This window comes from Sciurus carolinensis, chromosome 17 (assembly GCF_902686445.1).
Source record: "Sciurus carolinensis chromosome 17, mSciCar1.2, whole genome shotgun sequence".
NCBI classification, from domain to species: Eukaryota; Metazoa; Chordata; class Mammalia; order Rodentia; family Sciuridae; genus Sciurus; species Sciurus carolinensis.
In genome coordinates, this window is record NC_062229.1 from 60915197 (window position 1) to 60934301 (window position 19105).

At 38.6% G+C, this 19105-nt stretch overlaps 1 protein-coding gene across 1 annotated transcript in view; it reads left to right on the forward strand.

The window, feature by feature from the left end:
* The window catches only part of Ptprg (protein tyrosine phosphatase receptor type G), a 707594-nt gene extending 688741 nt beyond the window's left edge, over positions 1-18853 (forward strand). Inside the window, 7 exon segments of the mRNA XM_047532314.1 lie at positions 294-387; positions 1012-1088; positions 1553-1681; positions 5148-5294; positions 5992-6134; positions 14524-14659; positions 15398-18853. Coding sequence (XP_047388270.1) covers positions 294-387; positions 1012-1088; positions 1553-1681; positions 5148-5294; positions 5992-6134; positions 14524-14659; positions 15398-15544 — 873 coding nt within the window. The 3' untranslated portion in view covers positions 15545-18853.
* Positions 18854-19105: the final 252 nt, after the last annotated feature.

A 19105-nucleotide genomic window follows, 5' to 3' on the forward strand; every position in this document is an offset into this window, starting at 1 on the left:
GGCCACTGCAGAATTATGGACAAATTGCATAACAGCAGTAACATATGCAGCAGGAAAAATCCACATGGTTCAATATATACTGCACACAGTCCCTGTGTGCCAAAAGCCCAAGGCTGACAGTAGAACCAAGACAGGACACAACCAAGGTCACAGAAAGAAGTACTACTAGTGAAGCAAGAACGCATTCTTCAGGGCACCAAAAAAGTTTTTGTTAGCACCTGTTAGGTGATTTGGAACTATATCATTAAGATCGCTATCGTTGAACGAAGACTAAAATGTTGATTTTCTTCCAGCTTGTGACACAGTGTAATGCAAAATACGTGGAATGCTTTAGCGCTCAGAAAGAGTGCAACAAAGAAAAGAACAGAAACTCCTCCGTTGTGCCATGTAAGATCTTAAAATCAATTTGATTAGTTGTGTCGATATCTTTTATAAAATCTGTAAAAAGGGAGCTACTACCCAAGGGAAGATGTTATGTTGAACTGAGGCCATGTGGAAGGGTGGCTCTAGGGCCAGCAAATGCTCTATCTGATGTGCACTCCACCTTCAGCTCACCTGGAAGTATAAGAATAGGTTCTTTCTACCATATTATAGCTTATCACTGTGGCATAAACAGCCCTAGATCAATCTGTACAAGTGGAAGCACATCACTGCATTATCCTGGCCATTGAGATCCAGGTACTGTTGATCTCGAGACGCGGCCGAGGACGTTGTGGGTGTCCTGTGTCTCACAGGCATGGGTGCTCATTGGAGAGGTTTACCTCTACTGGAAAAGGCCACTGTTTTCATAAGCCCTTCATGGAGAAACAGAGCAAAGTAACAATATATTAACCCTGTCACATGTCTGTACTGAATAGTCTCTTAGCAATCTGCTATGAAAACACATTAACTTATTTAAATATATAGGTAAGTCTTGGACAGGGAGCCAGAGGATATGTAAATCTCAGAAAGAGCGGTTGGTTCCGATTTATAATAAGGCAATGTGGCGGTGTTGTTTTTTCCATGTGCTAGCGGAGCGTGCCCGAGTGGGTCTTGCGCCATTGCCCGGAATGAAAGGCACGGATTACATTAACGCTTCTTACATCATGGTGAGTCAGCAGTCCATCAGACACGAAGGGAAACAAACCCAAAGGTGTTAAAAGAACAGACACCACCTATATGTCACTGATTTTGTTTTTGAAATAAACTGCATAATATCAAACAAATTTCTGTATCTTGACACTTTTAACCAAAGACATCTAGACAATGGGAATATAAAAATAACTAAATGAAGCAAAATGCTTAATTTCACCCACCTAGCCTTTGAATAGATGTTGAAATTACAGTTAAGTGAAAACAGCAGGAGTAACTTGAAGTGAATCACACATGGAGAGAGAACTGCATTGTGTTAGCAGAAGCGCATCTAAGCATTTGCCAAACGTACTGAATGCTCTCCTCGGTTATTTTAGTGGGGTTCAATTGTGCTATCTTGTTTCAGGAATTTATTTGCTTGCCACAAAGTTAGAAGCAAACCCTCATAATCACTGATTTTTCCCCCTCTTCCCAACTGAAGGGCTATTACAGGAGCAATGAATTCATCATAACCCAGCATCCTCTGCCGCATACTACGAAGGATTTCTGGCGAATGATTTGGGATCATAATGCACAGATCATTGTCATGCTGCCAGACAACCAGAGCTTGGTGAGTGTGGCACAGCTGCTATGTAGTAATGAGCCCGGGCGGCTGCACACACAGATTACTCTGATACCTTGCCACGGGCTGTGGAGTCTGCGTGTGCTAGGGAGGGGACCCAGGCTTCCTCATGGAACCACAGCATTGTTCCTGGGCGTTCCATCACTTCTCTCATGCTGACGATATTACCCTTCAGTTGCACTACACGTGGCAGCAGGGTGGCAGGTTTCAGATAAAGGTGACTTCAGTCGACCTCTTACCTGATGTATGTCGCTTCCAAAAAACAGATGACGTATTCCATTTATGAAATCTGTAACTGTGCTTACTCCCCACCTATTAACCCATTTAAGCCTCCCGCCATCTTTAATGACGTAAGTACCAGGACTTCTCATTTAGGAGCTGAGAAAATAACTGACGTGTCCAAGAGCATGCACAAACACTTGGAGCCAGGATGTGAATCTAAGTCATCTCCAGAGTTCCTGCTTTTAGTCAACTGCTTCTGACCAAAAATAAATAAATAAAAATTACATCAGAAGTACTACTGATATCATTTTCTGCCCATTCCATAGGCAAGTCAGACCCACTGCAAAGAAGGGAAAGGAAAGACCTTGGGGTCCAACTTGAGATTTTGACTAAGCTACAACTTCTTTCCCTACTTAAGTCATTCTCTACTGAAGGCTGAACTCTAGGAGATGGGAGAACAAATTTATAAAACAGATTTACATGTCTCTGCTTAGATCTCACACATATATAACTTTCAGAATTACCTGGGTCTTGAAAAGCTACTACGTGGACATGTGAACCCACGAGATAAAAACAAAAACAATGAGGCTCTGCCTCCATGAGTGTCAGATTAATGAGTTTTTTAATCAAGAAAGAACAGCCTGTGATTGAACCCCTAGTCTCCATGACATGAGTTTGACTGTGTGCCCAGTCAGTAGGAACTTCTTCACTTTGTCGCGTTTTGCTCCAGCTTCAGAATACCAAGGCTGCTTCTGTACGGTGGAATGGCAGCAAAGTTGAGAATCAAAAGCTGGAGTGTAAATTTTCAAATTAGCTGGCAACAAGGGTCTATTCAGTTTGGCATGTGGAAATTGGAGGCATTTAGCGTTGTTAAAACATTCATTTGTTGGATGAGTCAGTATTTTCTTATTGTCGCTTAACAGAGGACAGGCACCATAAAGTATCTACCAGGAGCTCATTTGTATGGACTGGACCCAATAAAGGGTACATGTTCTATGGACAGCAAGAATACAGGAGCCTCCACTGAACACGTCAGCATCTCTGGGAGGCTGGGCTAGAATCATAAGTGTCTCCTTTCGGCTATGAGATTAAAAGTTTCATCATTGCACAGTTTTTCTGAAAATGAGCTCTAGATTATTCTTGTCTTATTATTACTACTTGTCTCTACCAAAACTGTGTAAGACTATAATCCTATAAGTAGCCTAAAAGTCACTGATTCCTAACTCAGAAAGCATTGTTATCAACACTTTGCTCTGTAAATATATTCGACAGTAAAATAATGACACCAGAATGCCTGAATTAAGAAGTAGCACTTAATTTCTTAGTCTTTCAAAATGAATAATTATTCCCTAGTTTGATTTCTGTATTCCAAAGTGTTCCTCTGCCTTTCTTTCACCACAGTTAAAATCTCTTTGGTGTCCTTTAAGTAGTAATTTACTATTTATATTTCTTTGAGGTACATAAGTTTTATTATTCCCACTTTCCAATCATGGAAATTAAGACTCAAAGACTGATTTATTTGGGATCACATCCAATCTTAGTCCTATGCTTAATCTGTGCATATTGGTTAAATTTAGATGCCCTGTTCATTATTACTTTGTATCAGGAATATATGTTTATAGGGCCATACTTGCATTTCCTTGGACAAAAATTATAAAACCCACAACAGTTACAGACTTCTTTTGTATAGACTAAACCCAATTGCTAATCTGTTTCCCCTTATGCTGAGCTTTAAAAATAAAAATGTACTTGGCAATAAGCTACATTGAAACTTGAAAGGGTGATAAGTCTTATTGGACTGTTGGCTCATTTCTAATGCAACCATGTAGGATTAAACAAAGCCTTCTTTGTTTGAACATTATTCAGAATTATTTCTGACTTCAATGAGAGTAGCAGAGTAGCTAGGCATTTTCAGGAATATGCCCATAAATATGTACGTAGAAGAGGCAAACTGGAATTTGTCATTTGAGCTAATTAGAAAAATGGAGACTGGCAGGCATCATCTCCCCTCTACGTAACAATGAACTTTTTCTTAGGCAGCTATAGTTCTCAGGGATAGAATTCAAGTATCAAGCCTGAATATCTGAAATCTTAAAATGGATGAACATGTACAGCTGACTTTGTGTTATCCCCTCTTGAAATGCTGTTGGTGGAACTAGAGATTAGAATAGCGGTTATGGAAAACAATAATTGAAAGTAGAACTACCACATAGTCAGGAACCTACACAAAGGAAATGAAATCACCACCTGTAAAGATATGATCTTCCATATTCACTGCAGCCTTATTCACAATAGCCAAACCATGGACTCCACTGTAAAAAATGGAGTATTTTCCAGCCCTAAAAGAGACTCAGATCTTGCATTTGCCACATTAAGCTTGGAGAATATTATGTTAAACAAAATAATCCAGACCCAAAAATATTGCATGATCACTTTAATTTTAAAATATCAAATACATATAGAGAACAAAGTAGTACTTATAGGGATGGGGGAAGGAAATGTGGAGATGTATGTCAAAGGATGCAGAGTAGCAGAAATGTGGGATGGATAAGTCCAGGAAGTTAATGTAAAACATGAAGACTAGGTAATAAAATTGTACTGAATTTGTGCTAAATGAGATCATAGTTGCTCTTGTCATAAAAAAAAATGTTTGTTTGACCATAGTAAAAAGGTTATTATGTGTATTCCATAACTTCATGTTACATACTTTATAGAATAAATTTTTTTAAACATTCTTTATCTTACTAATATATTGTCAAAATGAAATTAGATAATGCTTATAAGCATCCTTTTCAAAATAATACTAAAACTATAGATTTTTTACTAACAAAATCAATAGGAACTAACAATTAGCAAATAGGGTATTTAAGCAACTGTGAAATAATAAAATTATCTGGCCTATATCCCATTTCATTTTTTTTACTATGCCAAATAATCCAGAACGCTTGTCAACTAAGGGTGACATATCCCCAAAGGAGCCAGTGTTTCTGGTTGTCACAGTGACATGTGAGAGATGCTGGGAAATGGTCATCATCGAAATATATTTTATAGTAGACTACAGTCCCGCTGAGCTCAGCACAGCTATAGGGGTATAGTTCTAATTCAAGAGAGAACATGAGAGGTATGAGAAATGGCAAACTTAGGTTTATTTTTCCCCCCTTGCAGTGCTGTCAAATATTTGTTTTTTAAATTTTCTTGCAAAATGATTTCCTATTTTTCTTTGTTCCCAAAGGCGGAAGATGAGTTTGTGTATTGGCCAAGTCGAGAAGAATCCATGAACTGTGAGGCCTTTACTGTCACCCTTATCAGCAAAGACAGACTGTGCCTCTCTAACGAAGAACAAATTATCATTCATGACTTTATCCTTGAAGCTACGCAGGTAACTAAAACCTCAGTTCCTCTGTAATAGGCATACCTGGGCCCTGGATCATTCCTTTAAGTAATAATGAAGTAATTTGCCACCCTGTAGACAGGCCCAGGCATTTGAGTAAGACTTAATTTTAAATCTGTGCGTTTCCCTTTTTGATTCCTTCAAATATTTGCTTTTTCTGGCTGGCTAGGTGAAATGTAACAGCTCCTCTGGTTCAGCATGCATGCAAATCGGTCTGCTGACCTAATTATAAAAACAATATATTAGAGCTCAATATTTTCTTTGCCCTCAGAAATATAAGCCTTGCAATGTGTTAGAAATAATGGGTTTTTTAGTAAACAAAATTTTAGTGTATAATAACTACTTTCTTGTGAGAAGAATATGGGGTAGGGACTCTTAGTTTCAATAATGATCACCTAACCCTGTCCTTTTTTTAATTTACAAATTAGAAGAGTGTAAGATATAAAACCTTATAATTTATTCTCACTTGAACATAAATGATATTCTACTAGCAGGACCTGTGTTTTGTTTTGTTTTTTAGTTTTTTAATGGCAAGCAGACCTCCCTAGTATTTTTCTTTTTTACCAGAACAGTTTGGTTAACATGACATTGTTCAGAGTAGCCTATAATATATGCTTTTTAGTGAGCATGTTTTATCAGTTGGCTGATAGGAAACAGGCTAAGACTCGTGTCATGTTGTTTATAGGATGACTATGTCCTTGAAGTGCGGCACTTCCAGTGTCCCAAATGGCCTAACCCAGATGCCCCGATAAGCAGTACCTTTGAACTGATCAACGTCATCAAGGAAGAGGCCTTAACAAGGGATGGCCCCACCATTGTTCATGATGAGTACGTAACTGTTGCTTCTTTTAAAATCCAGACCCTGTTCTTGTTGATCTTGTTGAATTGCTATGGGAAGGCAGAAATTTTTAAAAGCTACTCTCCTTCTCAGCTTGACAATTCCAAATTGTTCCTAATATGTGTATGTGCAAAGTGTTGTGGTTCTGTTTCCATTTCAATAGATTCAACTCTGCTGAGGCTCTCCTACAATGTATGTTCTAGGAAAGGGCAAGTACTATATCTTCTGTTTCAATAATCAAATCATTATTAGCTACTTATATTGGTTAAAAGTTGCATTTATTTTAAACTCCTTAGACTGAATTTCAGCAGACACTTATCGGAGGAGCCTTTTAAAAGTATAATTTAGTTTAGTGATAGGTATTAATGATAAGGTTTACAGTACTGCTCTGCAGGACTTAATATCAATCTTACAGTGCACAAATTACTTGTGCCTGATCTCAGGGAATCTTATGGTACATGGATGTTTAGAGCCAAACTCTTAACAGCTGGAATCAACTTATCAGTCAATTGTAAAACCCTGGATCTTTTAGAATCATACCATCCTTTAGCTAATGTAGAATCAATTATCCATCCTCTTTTCTATTTTAGTTCCAATGAAGCTCCCTAGGTCAACAACTTCTCAATATATCTACTACACTGCCAAGTGCGATGGCACATGCCTATAATCCCAGATACTTGATAAGCTGAAGCGGGCGGATCCCAAGTTCAAGGCCAGCCTGGACAATTTAATGAAACCCTGTCTGAAGATAAAATTTCAAAGTTCTGGAGATGTGGCTTGGTGGTAGAGTGCTTGGCTAACATGCGGGAGGCCTCGATTTTAATCCTCACCACAAAAATTAAAAATACCCAACTAATTTAGTAGCACTAGACACTAATAAATTGGAAATCACGAAGTCTTTCTTTTGCTCTTTCTTACAAAACAGTGTGTATCTCAAAATGTTGCAAGATCAAAAATCAAGATTAGAAAAGCACTCCAGTTGAAGGATCAATGTAACACACTGAGGTCCATCCCTGGAGATGTGGTGACCACCATCAGGGTTTAAACAAGGCAGTTGCTACGGCTCTAAGAAACTTTGTCCTGTAGGTACAGCATGAAATTAGTGGGGGAAAACTGTACAAGCAGCCCTAATCTGGATTGACTTTTCTAATGAGTTCTGGGTTTTACCAGCTCTTATAAATTCAGGACAAATTCTAATGTTGCTGTTATGCAGTACTCCATCGAACTGTGTCCTAAACAGCTAATCTTACATATCATGGTAGGGAAAGAAGACCACTCACAACAACCAGCGAAACACTAGACAGGATCATTTGATTCACCCGTCTTGTGTTCAGCCTTTGAGTATTTCTCTGATCCAGTGATTTTTATTTTGTATCACATGCAGATTATTCTTAGGTCAAAATAGGCAAAGAGCAAATTCAGGCTAGCCCAGTGGATCTGCAAATGTCATAGAGGCAGATGCTATGAAAAGCCACTGTCAAAATATGCTAATTCATTTATCTACCATCTATGGGAGATACATTCATTCCACAGAAATTCTTTTCCACATGACTCAAGAGCAAACAGAATTTTTCAACAGTTGCGAGCACTAGTGCAGTTTCCTAAACACCAGCTAACTTTTTCAGTTTCTACCTTATCTACTTTTGGTACCTATAAACATCCTTTCCTGGTGGCCAGCACATTCCTCCAAGTCCCCATATTCACCCCAAATTCACCATCCCCCTCCAGCTCCATTCAATTAGCTGCACAAACCAGAGCCATATCAGAGCCCCCGTGGCGTCCCCCTGACCCCCACATCCAACCGGCCACCATGTGTTATTGCTATATATTCTCTGACAACCTGGTTTAGGTTTACTTTTCAATGTGCCACCCCAGTCCTCCACTGAAGAACTTCCTGCAGACCACCATGTCCCTTTTGAGCACCCATTCATTTAACACACCGTCCAAAAGTCACCTTCTTTGAAACCATGTGACTCATCCGACAGCTGATATTCAAAATCATTAATGTCACATTCTTACAGTGTTAAATGTCACTGTTTATTCACATCACACTATAACTATTTGTGTATGTGCCTGTCACTCCCACATTGCTGAGGCCAGCAGCAGTTACTTGTTCCAGTCTCCAGAGGGTGAGCCCAATGCCTGGGACAGAGTGGATACTGGATGAGTATTTGTATGAATGTGTACTGCACATTAGGACTTGAAAACTATGGAGGATAGGTACTCCGATAAGAATGATATCCAGAGAGTCTTGTTTTGTCTCATTAAGTCATTTTTTTCTGCATCAATTCTTCCGTAAACTCTAAAACCAATTTACAGCGAGTTCTAAACCTCCATCCAAAGTAAGAGTGACCAAGCTTAGAATGCTCGCTTGCATCCAAAGTGAGGCAAAGAATCGACCTTACTATGCATGAACCTCACAGTACTCATTTGGTCTTCACAGACGTAACACCTACTCTCAGATTCTCAGTTGTAGATCAAATGGATGGCATTTCCAGATCAGTGATCTTAGGATACATTTCTCACCAAAGAGTCAACTTTAGGGGAACAAGTAGAGCTTAAAGGCAAACTGCTGTATTCTCAGCATCCTCTATTCACCTGTTCAACTATTCTGTTCAGGGGCTGCTTTATATCGTTCCTGTCAGGTTTTTTAATTAGCCTATGTTCTTACCAGATAGTTGTAGATTAGACCATCAGCCATATCGTCCCCTTTACTCACAGAATGAAGAACAGCTTCCTGTGTAATTACTCAATATTAATTTTATTCACTCTGAAGTTACATCTGTCTCTACTGGATGTCATATAGGCTGGTTTCATTTACCAATTCCTACAGCGTGACCTGAGGGCCACGGGGAAGGCTGGTGGCTCAAAGCTGTTCCAGGAGACCTAGGAAGTCAAAAGTGTTTTGCAAATGACAGATACTGGCTGCTCTCCCCAAGCTACTTGACAGATGATGAAATCATCATCCCATTCTCAGGATTAGCAGATTGTGTGCTTGCATGTTCTTGAATCTTCATATGTTCTCGGTTTCAATTTCTAGTTCAGCAGCACTAATTTATCTAGCCCAGATAAGCAAAAGCTCAGTTATCTATGTTGATTTGGTCCTGAAATCAGTTTGAAGACTACTGAGCTCTTCTGTAAGAAATGCACATATGTAGAGTGCTTTCTATACCAACCGCTACGAAGATGCCCACAAAACCACAGCACACTCACTTATTTCCATAATCCTCAAAACCATCACTAAGGAATTATTTTTTATGATCACCACCTCACGTAACCATGTTAGAGTGAATTGCCTAGGAGCTGTGCAGACTTCCAGTATCAGCCAGAACCAGGTCCATAATTTGTGGGGTCTAACATAAAATGAATATGCAGACCTCTTGGTAAACAATTAAGAATTTCCGGATGGTACACGGACAGCATAGCACCAACTGAAGGACCAGGTCCACTGAGGCATAGGGCCCTGTGCAGCTGCATAGGAGGCAAGCCAGGAAGCTGGCTCCAGGCATGTGCAAAGTCGTGCATGTGGTCCGTCATGAGTGAGATGCTATACGGTGTGTGAGTGTGAAGAATGGCGAAACACAGGAAAAGCAACTCACAGAAAACCCTATGTGGAAAGCTCTCTCCATCACAAAGACACGTGTTAACCTGACTTTTCTGACTGGCCAAACAGAGCTTTTAAAAAGAGCTAAAGGGAGGGAGTCACGGAGTATATTTCGCTAGAACCATTCAATTCTTCCCCTCATGAACCAAATCAGTACAAAGTAATTCAAATACCATGCTAAAATAAGTCAACTGAAAACAACTGGAACCCGGAGAAAAACATGACAACCAATAACCAAAAAAACACAATAAATCAAAGTGCACAGGGTAATCATGACATGACATAAAATAATACGCTCAGGGATCTACAGGAAAGTTTCATGAAATATTTAACAACGTGTTATAAAGCAGGGGAAAAAATGAGAGCCTAAAAATGGAAAAAAAATATTCATTTTTTGTGAAATTAAAATCTAAGAGATGGACTTACTAGTAGAATGTGCTGAGCTAAAAATCAAATCAGGATATGGAGGCTAGATACAGAAGCACTAGCATCTGCCTGAGAGGTGATCCACCGGGAGATAAGACAGGACAAAAAGGAAGAAGTAATGGCTGAGGTTTTGTACGCACTAAATAAAGAGTTGAGGTCTTCAAATGAACCATCAGGATATGGTACTTTGAAAATAACACTCAGAGAGAAGATCTGAATGCCACAGCAGTTAACAAGCCTGATCTAATAGTATCAGAGAGAAGTCTGCATCCAGGAGAAACTGTAGGGAAATATCACAGGCTTTTCAAACGCTTTTTTTCTTTTAAATATAAGCCAAAATTTGAAATTTCCATTCATTCCTAAAAAATGGATGCCATACATAGCCACACTTGTTGATTACAATGCATTAATAGTACTAATCAACAATGAAGTAAGATTCCCAAATCCTTATGCCTGGAAGTCTTACCCCTAAGAATTACTTACAAATGATTCATGGGTTAAAGAGGTAACCAAAATAGAAATTGCAAAATGCTTAAAGACTAGATGATAAAGGCTTTGCATTTCAAAAACTTTGGTTCCATCCTACTTAAGTACACTCAGGAGAAAAAAATTATATCTATTAAAGATTAAATATAAACAGCTTTCACCTCAAGAAGCTAAAAAAAGAAAATCCCCCAAAAGTACAAGGAATTAAACAAAAGCACACAGTAATGAAACAGGAGCAAACAGATAGTAAAATTTAAGCAATAATTAAAATCTAATAAAAGATATAACTTTGGCAAATGTGATGGAAAAACAATTGGAATAAATTAAGATAAAAAAACTACCATTTTCTGTAGTTATGCTGAAAACATTTGAGAATTGTTAATGGAGTTTTGTACTAAAATAATTATGAATAAAATACCTGGGATTATGTCAACATGGAGAAGAGGACACGCTGAAAGTCGAGGGTCCCGAGCCAGTGACAGGTGTGGCTGGATGAGGCTACATGAAGGCCACTGCACTGCTGGACTTTGTGTATATTTGTGTGTATTTTCTAGAATTAAAAGCTTAAAGATATCTACAGCTCTGAATTTTACGCCTTGATGATATGCATAGTAAGACGATGTTTACTGAACACATAGTATGTGCCCACCTCTGCGCTGAGCCACTGACATGTATCCCTGAAATTTAAGCTCTAGTTAACTCTGGTGCTTGCCCAACTGGTGAACCTGAGTACACCCTGCTTCTTCAGCCTCAGCTCCAGAGAACAGAGCCACACCACAGTGTTACTGAAAGGTTCTCCAGTTGTTAAGACCCACAAAGTCCTACATGAGGCCCCATTTAGACAGGAACAGAGAAGATTTTATGAAAACCTGATTTAAACAGACCAGGCTGGCACAATGAAACATACAGGACAATCTTACCTGTCTGATTATGGATACAAAAATTTAAATTGTCTAATAAAACCCAATATGTTAAGAGAATTGCACATTACAAAGTAAGATTAATTTTGGAAATGTGTAGCTGGTTAAATGTCACCAAAATCTATTAATAAATTCATGGCATTATTAAAGGAATTCCAAAAAAATTAAGATATAACAGGAAGCATTCAATAAAATAATCACGCCCAAATACTCTCGGCTAACTAAGAATGAAAAGCATCCTGTACGAGTTGATAACTATTTACTAGAAGGCTGGAACAGATACTTTTATTTTGTAGTGAAAACTTAGAAGTTTGACCATAAAAAACACACCCTAACACACACCTACCTACTCCCAGTGCTACACGGGAACTCAGGGTTCTAGCCAAGGCAGTAAAAGCCAAAGACAGAAGAAAATGAAAGGTAAAAATGAGACTGGCACTACTGGCAGACAGAGACGGGGCCAACCATAGAGAGATCCCACACCTCACTAGAAGTCAAACCGAGTTCTGCTCTGTGACCGAATACAAGTTCACCATCTCGTACTTTTCCTATAAATCAACTGAAACCAAACAAAAATGTCACAAGAAGAATAATAAAAAGTCTAGAGTTCCTAGGAATTAACCTACTATGAAACTGGAAACGACCATTAAGAAAACGATAAGACCTCACTGACCTGAATATACGTACGAAAACACATTAATGAACAAAAAACTGAAACGAATTTCCCAAACTCCATCTATATATTCAGTGCAACCTTATCAAAAATTCTTAGTATTTCTTGACGACTTGGTTTCAAAATCACTATGAAGCAGATAGAAATACTGGAAATGAATGTGTAAGTGAGGCATTTGCAATATATGGGCTTGGGTATGGCTAGAACATGTGCTTAACATGCGCAAGGCCCCAGGTTCAATCCCCAGCACCAAAACACTGGTAAAATATCTGAAACACTAACAATAATGTGAAATAAATGTAGAGGAAGCCTAAGTCATTATGGAAACTATCAGATATCAAGGCCTATTTAAAACCTACAGGAATTAAAAAATGTGGGCAAGCATAAATAATAGAGAAAATGGGACAAAGTTCAGAAACAAGCCTACATATGTGAGAATGCAGTATCAGAGAAGAGATCAGAGTATTCAATAACAAATGCTGGAAACTGGTTATCCACTGGAAAAAAACTAAAATCAGATCCCTCCCTTACATCAAAACAAGACTCAGAATTAAGTAATTAAATGTAAAAAATGATTACAAAATAGAGGAGACTATCTTTTTGAAAATATTTTTAGTTGTAGCTGGCCACAATAGCTTTTTTTAATGTGGTGCTGAGGATCAAACCCAGTGCCTCACACTCACTAGGCAGGCACTTTACCACTGAGCTACAGCCCCAGCCCCAGGAAAACCTCTTTATAATACTGGACCAGGAAAAGCATTAGAACTGTTAGAAGTTAAAAAAAAAAAAAAAAAAAAAAAAAATTGATAAACTCGATTATATCAAAACTATACTGTACTCCAGTATAATAAAAATGATCACAGTGGTAAGAGAATCAAGGAAATGGGAAAAAAGAGTTGCAACATATACTATAGACATTTTCACCTATCAGAGCGGCAAGCGCTTTTAAAGTTTAGAAGGATGAAAAGAAACAGGAATTCGCACCCTAGCAGTGGGCAAGCCGGGTGTGCATGCTACAGATGTGGTGCCGAGCTGGACCCAAGTCTGTACTGAAACATTTGCTTCTAGAGAGTTTACCTTGAAAAATTGGGTGGCAGTTAAGGGGGCCTTCATTCTTATTTGTATGAATGATATAAACACAATATTTTCATTTTAAGAATGATTCCAGGAACTCCACAGTTGGTAGTTTTTCAGAGCAGCAGCAGCAGGGGGCATCAACACCAGTCTGACTTCTCCCCCAAGCCAGCAGCATCGCCTTAAACCATCTGTTTTCTCATCACTCACATGGGAACTCTAGTCTGGGCCTGATCTTGCTTTTTTGTGAAACAAAGAGAATCAAATTAATTTTTCCACAATCTTATGGAATCTCCTCTCATTAGGCAAGTTCCTCTTCATTGCCCAAAATAATGACTTTAGATGAAACTAATTTTGAAAATTCTTTATTCTGAACCACGTACAGTCACATGTCACTTAATGATGAGGATCGTCTGATTACATCTGAACTACACCGTATTCCAGTATAACAAAAATGACCATGATGACAGGAGAATCTAGACAATAGGGAAAAAATACGTAAAAGCACCGTCAGGCGACTCTGTTGCTGTGGGAACACCAGAGTGCACTTAGACACGCCCAAGAGATGGGGCCAAGTATTTTTTTGGATGTGCTGTACTTTTATGTACGACTGGCAGCACAGCGGGTGTACATACACCAGCACCACACACACACACACGGAACATGTTCCATTAAGACATTACTACAGTTATGACATCACTAGGCAAGAGGAATTTTACAGCTTTGTTTTAATCTTAAGGAACCGTCGGTGCTGTCCACGGTGAAGTGAAACATCTTTATCCAGCGCATGACTTACTTTTTATTTTTCACATGTGTAAGTTCCATCTAGCCATTTGAGATTGTTAAAACATTTTTTCCCGACCCTTCACCACCTGCTACTTATCCAACAGCCTGCACTTACGGATCTCATACCATTTTTCCTATACATCAAATCTATAGCTCTCCCAAGTCTACTTTTGAAACTCTCATTTCATAATAGATATAAGCTAAGCATCTGATGAAGCAGTTCAGGAGATTTCACATTCAAAAACAAATGTCACCTTTATGCCCGCTTCTAAATCCCCCTGTCCAGAGTTCACCCATTTTTGTCTTCTAGAATAGATGTAACAGCCTAGTTAGTTTCTAAGGAAATGTGTGATGGTAATTTTGTTCTAGTAAGTTCAGTCTCTTAGTAAATCTGGTGTCTTTGCCCCCAGGTACGGAGCAGTTTCAGCAGGAATGCTATGTGCCCTTACTACCCTGTCCCAGCAGCTGGAGAATGAAAACGCTGTGGATGTGTTTCAGGTTGCAAAGATGATCAATCTTATGAGACCTGGAGTATTCACAGACATTGTGAGTAGTCTACATGGAAACAAAACATTTACATCAGCTGAAACTCCAACTCACTCTTATAGAGAGCACAAGGGTTGTCAGCTAGGGGTGATTTGGCTCCAAGGAACATTTGGCAGTGTCTGGAGACTTTTTTTGGTTGTTGAAACTGGACAGAAAGGTGCTCTAGCATTGAGTGGGTAGAGGCTGTGGATGCTGCTAAATATCCTGCTGTGCCCAAGATAACGAAGAATCATCTAGCCCAAAATGTCACTAATGCTGCCATTGAGAAACCCTGTTTAGAGTACAGAATTCTGTTGTAAGATATAGATATTCCATTATCTTTATGAAATATTAACATTAAATATTCATTCCAGACTAACAGATCAAAAAAATGTGATATGGAGTTATGTAAGACTCAATGACCTTTAGGTTTTGGGGGTGGTGTTGGGGTTTAAACCCAGAGGCATTCTACCACCAAGTTATAGCCCAGCCTTTTTGGTTTCTTATTGAAACAGGGTCTTTTTAAGTTGCCCAGGCTGGCCTTGAACTTGAGATTCTTCTGCCTCAGTCTCTCAAGTAGCTGGGATCACAGGCATGTGCCACCATGCCTGGCTTCAAGTCATTTTTTTTCTTAGATAGCGTTTTGCTATTCCTGTGTCTCTAGTATTTTTTTCACAATTACATTTTTAATTGCTATTTCCATCTTGGATGAAATGACTAAGCTCTTTTGGCTCACACGCTCTTTCTCTTGCTTTTCAGGAACAATACCAGTTCGTCTATAAAGCAATGCTCAGCTTGGTCAGCACTAAAGAAAATGGAAACGGTCCCATGACAGTGGACAAAAACGGTGCTGTTCTTATTGCAGATGAATCGGACCCTGCAGAGAGCATGGAGTCTCTGGTGTGACTGGAATCCTGAAAGGGCACTTAATTTGTAAACTTCTGAAGACAGAACTTTTTTGAGGCCTTTTTTGCCAGACTCTAGGTTATACAATAACCCAGTTACTTTTTTACACTGATAAAAGTTTTGATATTTATTTTTTGCCATTTTATGTCTTAATGGTATCCTACTGAGCATTTGCACCTCTGTTCATTTCACAGTGAAACGCAATTTTACCTAGTTTGCACTATATGATCAGTGTTACTGCCTATAATCTAATACTAAAGCAAACCCTGATGTGACATTCCATGACAACATGCTACTTTTTAGTTCAGTATGATGAAGGCCCTTGTCGTGACAGTGAATCTTGATTTTGTCATTGTTGCTAACGCAGTCGCTCTACTAGCAGGCAAAGCTGTACTTCTCCTCGGTCCTCCCTCCTCTTCTTCAGGCACTGTTCGATGCTGAATGCCTTCTGTATTTTAGTGGCGTGGGTGAGCATTGTTTTCTTTTACAGAATAGGCTGTTGGGAGCTACTGAGAGGGTCTGTCAACATTATGGCATTGAAATGATTCCATTTTTGATGGTTAAGAAATTCATTAAGAAATGAGAAGGCTTAAGAGTTGCTTCATGTGAACATCTCTTATTAGTTACAAAGTTATATTCACAGCTTTCGAAAATGTGTCAAAATAAAGGATAACTCTGTATTACAGCTTTCATAGTAGCTATGTGGACAGTGTGTGTTCTTTTCCTTTTTGACTCCTGGAAATAGCTACACCCTAAAATCAGGGTTATCTTTTACTGTAGCAAGATAGCAATGTTTTCCACAACTCAGTTATGAGAACCTTAAATTAATCCCTACTAATGCTTCTTGGTTTATAATGCCATACCTCACTTATTGCAGGTGTATAATTTTGAAACTAGTTCTCTAAAAATCCCCTTACTCATATAGCAATGTAATAAAAACTACCTATACAGTTAACATTCTTTCCTTTTTTGCCAAACATTTCATAATAAGTTTCTTAAGTACATACATTCTTCTATGGAAGGTTAAATTGAAAATACTGTATTAGCAAAAGTCTTGGGACTACTTAAATTTCCAGACATGGATAGATCTCTTTGGGAACAAGACAATTAGAACCTTGAACAAAAGGTGATATCTACATTTTCAGGTAGTTATAAAAGGAGACAGCTTCGAATGCTTTTCTGTAGTTTAGTCTCTAGAACATACACACTTCAGTAAAAGATGCTGATAAATCATTGGAGAGCCCAAGGAAGTTATTTGGTCCAGCCTCGGGAACCATATTCACCCTGTAGTACATAATGGAAAATTAGGAATATTAAGAAATTTGAATAGAGTTTGTTAGAAAAATAAGCTACTTGTTGAAATCTATTTCTTCTATTGCATGTTTGCTTTTGAGCATCGGCTTCTATCAAACTTGATATCACCAGAACTGGGCCTATTAGGAACAGTTTGGCTTATTTTTTATGCCAACAACTTGAACAGAAAGACCACAGTGACGGCTATCATACTTTCAGGGTGGGCGTTAAAGCCTGAATGATGTTTAGCACTGCAGTTCTATTCATCGTGAGTTGGCCTACATGGTGTTTGTAAGTTGCTAAGGAGTTGCTAAGGAGAGAGGGTCTGTGGACCAAGTCCAGGGGTTTCAATGCATAGGCCAGGACAACAGAGTTTTCATGAACTACATAATCATCAGGGTTAATCGTGTCTTCTCATCACACAGATTTAACTACAAAAAAAATAGTCTCCTTTTTAAGAACTATGGAGGCTATCTTCAGAAAAAGTGTTCCAGTGAACAAAGTTTGCAAAGTCGTGTGTGTTAGATGACACAGACGCCTTTACAGTCCCTCTGCTCCCACCAGGAGTGACTCTCTGCCTAACACAAGGAAAGCTTGAATGTAGGAACCCTACTACTGCCAGGAGGCTGAAGGGACTTAGGAAGGGAAAAGTTTCAGATGACAGCAAGAGCTAGAGATTTTTAGTCAATTAAGTGGGGTATTTTAGTTGTGCAGGGTGTTGACATGAGCTAATGTTTTTCAGTAGATAGTACAGTGGCTTTGACATTCAGAAGTAATATTTGAATCAGAATTCATGGTCTCTCCTACAGTCATTTTTTCTTAATAAACACTGTTTAGGAGGCAAATAGCAAGTATTCCCTTCTGTGCTGTCTACAGAGGGCTCAGTGCATTGAAATGCATACCCTCCAACATGGTTTTGTGACTCTCTCTTACATGTGTATCAGAATAATGATAAAACAGACAGCTAGTAAATAGGATGGAAACATGATGAAGATGGCTTCAAAGTTCTCTGTGAGCAATCTGTACCCCTACTGCAGACATGAACCAAAGTCTACAGATCTGAACTCACTGAACTGTGAGCAACACCTGTTAGCCCATCTTGCCAAAGTGGTCCAGACCCACTACCCGGAGCACAGTTATCTTTAGTCCTTCACCTTCACCAGAGTGCATCCTCAACTGTTATTCATTCTTCATTGGCACAAAAATTAATTTACATTTTATTCCAGAGGCAGAGCGTTTCAAAGATGGTGTTTGAACACATTGCTTAAGGACATGACAAGGGTTTTACCACTTGTCTCAAGGGGAAAGGAAATCGTTCTTAGAAGTCAGTGTGTGCTACTTTAACCAAGTAAGCTGTGTGTTTGAACAGGATGCACACATCATTCAAAACTGAATGGCTGTGAGTAGACCAGGTAGCTGTGCTGGACATCCGAGACAGCTCCTTACCATCAGGAGAACTTTCTCGCGCCGGACAGCCTCGATACCAATCTTTTATGCTGAAAAAAGTTAACATCTGGATTTCAAAAAGATGAAGAGTAGATCACTGGTTTTCCTAATTTTTTTTTTTTTTTTAATGACTTGGAGATTTTAGAGTCCATTTCAAGTAGAAGAGTCCAGGAAGGACAGAGAAGGGTTATGGTGTTCAAGGTCTGGCTGTTGGAGTGTTTAGCCCAGAGTGACATTGAAATCAGTAAATAACCTTAATTATTATTTTCTAATGACAGCACAACTGCCTTGTTGCCATTTTTTCCTTAAATGCATATATACTATATTTAAAATTAAAATATAGATACCAATTTACCAAAGATACATATTACTAATTCTAAGCAAAAAATAAAGAGACCCAATCTCATCCTAACTTAAGAGAAAAGTAATCAAAATGTAGTTATTTTAAGGATTTAGCAGTTATACTGGAAAATACATTTTCAACTCCTAGGTTCCAAAACTTCTGTTCACATGGTGCCAGTGAATTTTTATATGAAGGGAAAAATGCCTGTTTTTTTTTTTTTTTTTTTTTTTTTTTTAGTAGCTGTAATTTCACTTTACCCTTTGCGCTTTCTCCCTTAGTTGCCATTTAACATGCGATACTGGCTTTCCTAATCTCTAGAAAGAAGGCATGCTAAAAATAGGAAGGAATTGTAATAATGGTATTTGGCCTCTACTTTTTGTCTTAGCTGTTAAACTGTTTTTAGTATTTTTGTTAAATATTTGCAAAGGGAAGCATTTTCTACAGAGGATAATTAATTTCAAGAAAAATATCTTGAGTTT